We start from the raw sequence: 8,500 nt of genomic DNA, 5'->3' as shown, positions 1-8,500 counted from the left end.
CAGTAGAGAGGGCAAGAGGAGAAATGCACAACCTGGAGAAGGTACGGACTAGATTACCAATTTAGTCCTACAGCCTGATTCTGTCCTGAAGGGTTTCCCAGATAATGTAGGTAATGTGGATATGAAAAGTAGTGTGAACGTTTCCAGGAGGAATGAGATGAAGAAAAGAAAACAAAATACAATATTCTTTGAGAAAGAGGAATGTAAAAAACTCACTAATTTACTATGTTAAAAAAAAGATGGCACATTTATTGCTACATAAATGTTATATACATATTGTGTTTTCTGTTACAGTGACAGAAAAAAAATTTGAACTTCTTGCTGCTGGTTGAAAAGGTTTATCAATAATACCTTGAATTTGACACAGGATACAAATCTGCAATAAACCAACAATGGAAACTGGAGAACAAGATGAGAAGCAATTCATCTCGGACAATTAGCTCTTACAATACTCCATAGGTACTACACGGTATGCTAGAATCCTACTATGGTCTTAAAATGCTATTGTAAATTTCTGATATTAATGAACAGGTTATGGTAAATAACCCTACATTTTTACTACCTAATATAATAAAATAAAGTAAGAAACTTTTTACTGAAAACTTTTTGATTTCAAAAATCTAGAAAGAGTAATATTTAGAATTCAAGAAATTTTCTTACAAGATTATTGTATAAAAGACTAGCTACAGTGAAAAATAAGCCAAATGTTTTTTTCTTTCTATTTTATGAAGGAAAGCTTCTGGGCATACTGCAAAGTCTAATATAGCGAAAAAGACAACAAGCTCTGAAGAAAAAAGGCCAGGCAGTGGCATATGTTCACTCACACATCATAAGCAACAACTTCTGTTTAGCTGATTAACACTGAAATGAAGAACAAGGCCACAGAGTCTGATGTAACTGGAGAATATATGCAAATTAAAGCAACCAAAAAGTCCACTAAGTTCACAAACGACTGATTTGTTAGGAATCATCCTGATTAGAGGATCAGAAGTTCTGTCTTAATTGTTTTTGTTCTTTCAAATTAACAGAAATCTTTAAGTTACATAGTGATTTGGGTCCTTTCTTCTGTGTGATTGCCATTGTTGATATTGGCTATAAGGAATTATTAATCCAAGATAACCTTGTTTAGTATGTTTTTCTCTCCCAGGGTTGTTGTGGTGGAAGACAGATTTCATGGAAGTTCAAAGTGATTATTAAAAAACAACTCCTAAGGATTAGAGACAGAGGGTACCTTAATGCACAATATTAAGATGGGCTGACAAGTACTGGTTTAATGCTAATCTGGCTCATCATTTTGGGACAGGGGCAGATGGTTTGCAGTTGATTAAATCACCCACTGAATTCCTCCCCATTGACCAGCCATCCAAATGACAGAGAAATAAAGGCTAGGATAAGGAAACACAGGTGACCATTGCTCTTGTATTCCATTAGGTAATTAGCCTCAGAGTGGTGTGTTCATTTATTATACTACCTGCCTTGGTGACTACTGGATTTTGTTATGTTCACCATAATTACAGCCTGAAAAATCGTCTTTGTATTTTAAATGTATTTTGTGCTTACTTACAGCTAACACTTTACAAGTACTATATGTAGTACTTACTGCTTGGAAAACAAAGCAATTTCTAAAAAGTAGATTCTTCCCTTGTAATTTACACTCCTTGCTATTACAAGCTTTACTATGAGACCTAGAAGCTTGAAAAGTCTTGGTTATTATTAGAAATAAAGCAATGTTTATTTGGGGGAAAACCTAGGGAACAAAATTTCCCCTTTTAAAATCTTAGCTAGGCTATGGTCACAGATGGTCTCTGCTTACCACTGTAAGGTGAGTGTGCAAAGCACACAGGGCTACATGGAGGATTCTGGACTGTGACCATAAACTATTCTGATTCAGAGATCAAATATAACACCCACAAAGAGAAAAAAAAATGAATGAAAAAATGAGAACAAGAGAAATGCTATCCCAAGTAATATTTTCCTATTTCATGGAAAAAACTATTCATATGGCAAAAGGATAGGAGAGGGCAACAAAAGACTTTTCCCTTCCTTTTTAAGACACTAACAGGTATGCCGGGAATGCTAAGGGCCAATGGTTGTCACTGCTTTGTTCTCTGCACGTGAACAGCTTTAATGAATGCTGGCATCAGCTGAGTGTAGATCAGCTTTCCACATTATACTTTTTCCCTTTATATGTAGACCTTACAGTTCCATAACAATAAATAAAATTTGTAGTTACAATGCATTTGTCAATTCAGTTTAGGCACAAGGCAACTTCCACGGTGAGTGGAGAGATCGAGACAGTCTCTGATTGTGCAGAAGCGACATATTGCTTGCAACAAAGTGATATGCTGCAAACATCTCATGGGCTGACGTCCTATCTGATGAGCTTCCTATCTTCACTTCTGACGGAAGTGTTGACCAGTTGCTTTGATCGTAGGATTACATTTGAATTTCTTGCTTCAAGTGTTTTGTTTTTTCTTCTCCCTCCTGTCAGGTTTGTGTCTTCAGAAAATCTGAGTTGTCCAAGTCCTTATGAGGAGAGGTCACCTTCTATCTAGCCTACTGATAACTCTGGAACTGTGGCAGGGAGAGCCAAGGGAGAGAACACTATCAGTTAGTACATAATTGATAAAAATAAACACCCCCCCAATAAAACAAGTTGGCATTCTTCATCTATACCCAAGTTTGCACTAAATTAGTAGTCTAAGTGACTTATAAATGAGCTTGTTTCCTTTAGGGTATAATTAAAATGGTTTTACTTGATGTGTGTGGTTAGATTGCTAAAGGAGATCATCTGATTATAGAATCACAAGCTATAGGATATGACAGCTGTGGCAATTATGCAAACCTTAATTTTGCAACACTCAAACTGGCAATACCTGAGCTCTGAGGGTCTACTCATCAGTAACAAGACAAGGCTAACATGTTTACTGCTGCATCCAGCCAACCATACTGTGTTAATAGTTTACATCTGACCTGGAAGTGTCTCGAGTCAGGGACTACTTTGTATTAATTTTCATACTGGTCTCAGTTCCTGGTCCATAGTTGGTCCTCAATAAGTGTTTGTTCAATGAATTTATTAAGTTAATTTTACTGTAAAATTTTCCATTTTAACCATTTTTAATAGAAATAGTTTTAGGAAGAATCATAATCTTTCACTTCTTTAATAAATAATAACTACAGTATTGTTCAGTAATAAAGTGATCCTCTTAGGGATAGAAAACTAAGATATACAAAGCTACGTGGCCTTATATTACATAAAGTCAAATTCCAGTACTTTTACAGCTAGTCATTCTGTGGTCATTTCTTAGTAGCAGTTTTCCTACTGCCAATGCTCTTGCTGCTTTTAATCTGCTATTCAGTTCTATAAAGAACTGAAAATTATCAGTGAAAACAGATAACTACCTTTATGAAATTAGCAATCTTAACATATTCTAAGATGAAAAACATTAACCTATAAAATCTATGGAACAAAGTGCATTAAATACAAGTCTCATAATTTTGACGAATTAAATTTTTTTAAAAAAATTCTTGATCCTTTTTTGATGCTGAGAATGCTCAGAATTTAATTTTAACCAAATGGGGCAATTTCCACATTATGGAACGAGATTAAGAGTAGAGCTATGAAAGCAGTATGAAAAACAATAGTAGCAAAAGCACAGGAAAGAAACAGAAGACAGATGTGAGGCAGGGAGACATAGAGCTGAGAGAGAAAAAGCTAGAGACTTGGAAGAAGAAAAGTAGAAATGGGTATAATAAATGAGAGACAGAGAGAGAGAGATGAGAAAAACAAGGCACAGGTTCTAAGATAAGTTGAGAGCTGAATATTAAGTTCTGTTTTTCATAGCTTGGTATTAATAGTTGTCAAGGACCTGAGCATAAAAAGTTACCTCCCATCACTCTTCTTTGAAATGATCTATCAATTTAGAAAGTCACTTCTGCACTGAGAAATAGTGGCATGTTTTTATTTTAAAACTTTGAAGTTTATGTTTGAAACAAAAATATATATATATTTTTATGGTAGTCTGTATTTTCTGCAGACTATGAAACAATGGTGTGGGTTTTAGAGGATCTGTAAATTAGCTCTTGCCTAAAGTCCCTTTAACATGTATAATCTGTTAGACTGCTGGGTATTTTTTGTGGGTGACATGGGTTAATTACATTAACTCTTCTTCCCTTTTTCCCCAAGTGAAATCTTCGGTTGTGGTCTAGTTTGACCTGTGGAGAGACATGTAGTGGTGGTAGGAACTAAATCCTTCAGGAAAAGGTAAAAGGTGAGTTACTAAGGTTTGTCATTCATTCATTCATTATTTATTAATTTTATTTAATTAATTTATTAATTTATTTTTTTGAGACAGAGTCTCACTTTGTTGCCTAGGCTAGAGTGAGTGCTGTGGCATCAGCCTAGCTCACAGCAACCTCAAACTCCTGGGCTTAAGCGACCCTCCTTGAGGATCAGCCTCAAGCCTCCCAAGTAGCTGGGACTACAGGCAGGCACTTCCATGCCCGGCTAATTTTTTGCATATATATTTTTAGTTGGTCAATTAATTTCTTTCTTTTTTTTTTTTTTAGTAGAGACAGGGTCTCGCTCAGGCTGATTTCGAACTCCCAACCTCGAGCAATCTGCCCGCCTCGGCCTCCCAGAGTGCTATGATTACAGGCGTGAGCCACCACACCCGGCCTCATTTATTAAATATTCTATCAAATTCCAGATTTTCATCTCAAAATGAGATAGCCACAAAGCTGACCAAATGACATTGTACTTAATATTTTTTTCTGCTGCACACCTCCCAGTCATCTGCCTTTATTTACTACTTTTAATCTGTACCCACTCAAGGCAGATTATAAAAATGAAGTTACCAGTTCTATTCTTAATCCATGCTACTAGATAAAACGCTATTGCCCCAACTATTTAATTACAGTCTATATTAATTTCGTCTATCTAAATATTAATTTTACAACTTAGATTACAATATGAATGTATACAAGTTAAAAAAAAAGATGGTCCAAATTATCTACTACTTCTTGGGCAACAACCTTATATTGCTTTTGTCATTTTGTTAAAAAAAAAAATCACAAGAGGATGAATTATGTTTAGTCCATGAAAAAGAAGATAAAAAGAATAGTCTTTTAACAAGTTAAATTCCACCAAACAAAAGGGCTTTCTGGCTCTATCATATATAACAGCTTTACATTCATTAATATTAATAGATTTTAGAGGGTGTTAACTGATGTGCTTACAAGGGAGGGAGGAAGCTGCATATAAAAAACTTGCATTATTGATCCAAATGATCTAAGCAGTAATCCTTTCATGTATAAAGTCTTCATGACAAAGAGCTAGATGGTTAGCAGAGAACTGGTGGATGTAAAACATTTCTGAATACAGGAATGAGGAGCATGAGTGGTAGCAAAAGTATTTACTGATCAATGAGACACTGCACTATTTTCTTCTTAGATCAGAGATATTTGTGTGAAAGACAGAGTACACATGATGATTCAGAACAGAAGAACCAAAATCACAGGACACTGTCACACTTTGAAGAAAACAGTCATTTGGTATAAAATAACACTGGCTCTCTAAGTCTGATTAGACAATAGAATGGCAAACTGTTGGATTCCAAATTACACGTGAACTTTACAATGACCAGTGCCCACCAGAGAATTCTGTTCAAAGGTTCCAGTCCTATTTAAGATGAATGTTAAAGTGATTTTCCTTGTAAAGCTTCTCAAACCCATACTTACCTGGCTGATGTTTACATATGACCCATAGGGTTGGTAGTTTCACTGAGCCCAGGATGGGTTCCTGGCAGTGTGGTTGGCGGCTCTGCCGATACGGCAGAAACTTTTTCTTCTTCCCTTCTCTTAAGGCAGGCTGCTTTGGGGTTAAGGTTCCTCTCTAAAACAGGAGGAGAGAATTTTTATCATTAAGGTCATAAGTTATGAATCAGGGACTATTAGGTCTTAAGCTAAACAAATTCCTGTGATTTTTTATTCTGTGGGGATTAGCAATCTCTCTGTAATTTCACTCCTAGAGTAGGTACCATCACATAGAGGCAAGAACGATGTGCTCATATAAAACCTCAGCATTAAATGAGCCTCTGGACTTATACTTAGTGACCAGTTAGTGTTTTCTTCATTTTCTGCTTATGATTTAGCCTTCTAGGGTTTGATTTGATCTGAACCAACATCCTACTCTTCACTCAAACATTTTATCAAGTGTTATCAGTCTACCAAGTCTCCTCAGTGTCCCAGGACATGGTACACTGACTGAATGCTGACATTCTCTAAGTACCTGAAGAGAGACATCTGTGCTTTATCTAGTATGTTACCAGTTCAGAAAATGATAAGAGATAACCTCAGCTACTCCTCTATAGGAAATGTGCCATTTCAAGGGTGAGAGATAGCTAGTGTACATCTTGCCTTTCTACTTGATATATATGTAGAACAAGACTGACTTGTTCTTTCTATTGGTGAAAGTGTTATTAAGCAGATGATAAAAGCCTTTTCTATTGCTTCTTATATAAGACAGCAAAGGCGACTAGATAGGACCTGCAACATGATCCCATTCAAAAGAGGTTATTAAAGAATTGGGTATTACTATGAGAAATCAAGAGAAAGGAAATTTATGTATCAAAGACCCACTGAACCCAAATACACTTAGGAACTACTATTCCTGTTACGTTTTCTTTAAATGAGTTTTAAACATAAGATATTCAGTCCATGACAGCTTCTGGTATAGTTCTTTGTTTCTGATCATAACATACAGCATAGACTAAAATTGTTACATGTATTTTTATAAACTGATTTAAAATGCCATGTATATATAATGAATATAACATAAATGGTTTAAAATTTAAATTCTGTAATGAAAATAATATTGGTAGAAGTTGTGATTTGTTACACTGTTAGAATTTCTTGAAATGATGGTCTACCTGAATATATCATAGCACAGCTTTTCCTGTTTCTTCTTATAAGTAAAGTAAACCTCTATTTGAATGTATATATTTCCATACACATTTATAAGTTCACATCTAAGTTTTTAAAAAGTAGACAATGGACGTTATTATGCTAAACTCAGCTGACTCTAATGATAATCACTGATGCACAATAAAAAAATTTCATTTTAGGCCGGGCGCGGTGGCTCACGTCTGTAATCCTAGCTCTCTGGGAGGCCGAGGCGGGCGGATTGCTCGAGGTCAGGAGTTCGAAACCAGCCTGAGCAAGAGCGAGACCCCGTCTCTACTATAAATAGAAAGAAACTAATTGGCCAACTAATATATATAGAAAAAATTAGCCGGGCATGGTGGTGCATGCCTGTAGTCCCAGCTACTTGGGAGGCTGAGACAGGAGGATCGCTTGAGCCCAGGAGTTTGAGGTTGCTGTGAGCTAGGCTGACGCCACGGCACTCACTCTAGCCTGGGCAACAAAGTGAGACTCTGTCTCAAAAAAAAGAAAAAAAAAAAATTTCATTTTAGAGTTCTAATTTTTTAAACTGCTGCATTTAGGAAAAGACATTAAGCCTATACAACTATGAGGAGGATTAATGAAGGAAGAAAGATACACTCTTAATTTATTAGGATACCTAGCAGGAGAAAATAGCATGTTCACCATTATGTAAAAATTACTAAGAGCTGTGTTTTTTTTTTTTTTGAGACAGAGTCTCGCTTTGTTGCCCAGGCTAGAGTGAGTGCCGTGGCGTCAGCCTAGCTCACAGCAACCTCAAACTCCTGGGCTCAAGCAATCCTTCTGCCTCAGCCTCTCGAGTAGCTGGGGCTACAGGCACGCACCACCATGCCCGTTTAATTTTTTCTATATATGTTAGTTGGCCAATTAATTTCTTTCTCTTTATAGTAGAGACGGGGGTCTCGCTCTTGCTGAGGCTGGTTTTGAACTCCTGACCTCGAGCAATCGCCCGCCTCGGCCTCCCAGAGTGCTAGGATTACAGGCGTGAGCCACCGCGCCCAGCCTAGCTGTTTTCTTAATAACCAGTTAAGTAGTACCTCTGACTAATAGGAAGAGTCTGTCTTTCATCAGATGTCATGGCCCTCTCCTGTGGAGGCAACAGTCTCATACAATGACCAGAGAGACTGAGAAGAGGGCATAAATGAACATGTAAAATCTAAAAAGGAGAAAGTGAGATATGAATGTTTTCCAATTGAAAAAGGCTCACGTTTCTCTTATAATGGAACATCGCTTTTAGCTAACCATGACTCTGTCACAAGATCTAGGAGGCATGATAAGAATAGCTGTAAAGGACCAGAACCAAAAACTCAACAAGTCAGGCAAGATCTTGCAGATTCCTATAGTCAGACAGACAAAGAACACTTAGGGCTAGAAGAACCATGCTATTTCAGTGGGCTCTAGGAAACATGAAAGAAATATAGCTTTCATCCAAAAAAGGCAAAGGCTAGCGCTGCTCTTTGATACCTCTGGGTGTATGTGAGCACCCCATGGTAAATGTGCTAAGTGGCCAGAAAGGTCTGATGTAGAAGTAAGTAGAAGT

The 8,500-nt window shown here is 36.8% G+C and overlaps 1 protein-coding gene across 17 annotated transcripts in view; it reads right to left on the bottom strand.

Moving 5' to 3' along the window:
- Positions 1–219: 219 nt before the first annotated feature.
- Positions 220–8,500, bottom strand: part of TCF12 (transcription factor 12) — a 356,100-nt gene continuing 347,819 nt past the window's right edge. For 9 of the 17 annotated variants that reach the window (XM_076004399.1, XM_076004398.1, XM_076004403.1 and 6 more), the window contains 2 exons: positions 5,740–5,893; positions 665–2,574 (listed from right to left, as the gene is read on the bottom strand). In XM_076004399.1, the coding sequence (XP_075860514.1) occupies positions 5,751–5,893 (143 nt within the window). In that variant the 3' untranslated portion in view covers positions 665–2,574; positions 5,740–5,750. Of the gene's footprint in view, positions 2,575–5,739; positions 5,894–8,500 lie in introns of all 17 variants that reach the window. The other 8 variants (XM_012783051.3, XM_076004401.1, XM_076004400.1 and 5 more) reach the window with 1 other exon arrangement.

This window comes from Microcebus murinus, chromosome 6, assembly GCF_040939455.1.
Source record: "Microcebus murinus isolate Inina chromosome 6, M.murinus_Inina_mat1.0, whole genome shotgun sequence".
NCBI lineage: Eukaryota > Metazoa > Chordata > Mammalia > Primates > Cheirogaleidae > Microcebus > Microcebus murinus.
This window is presented reverse-complemented; position numbering and strand designations above follow the sequence as displayed.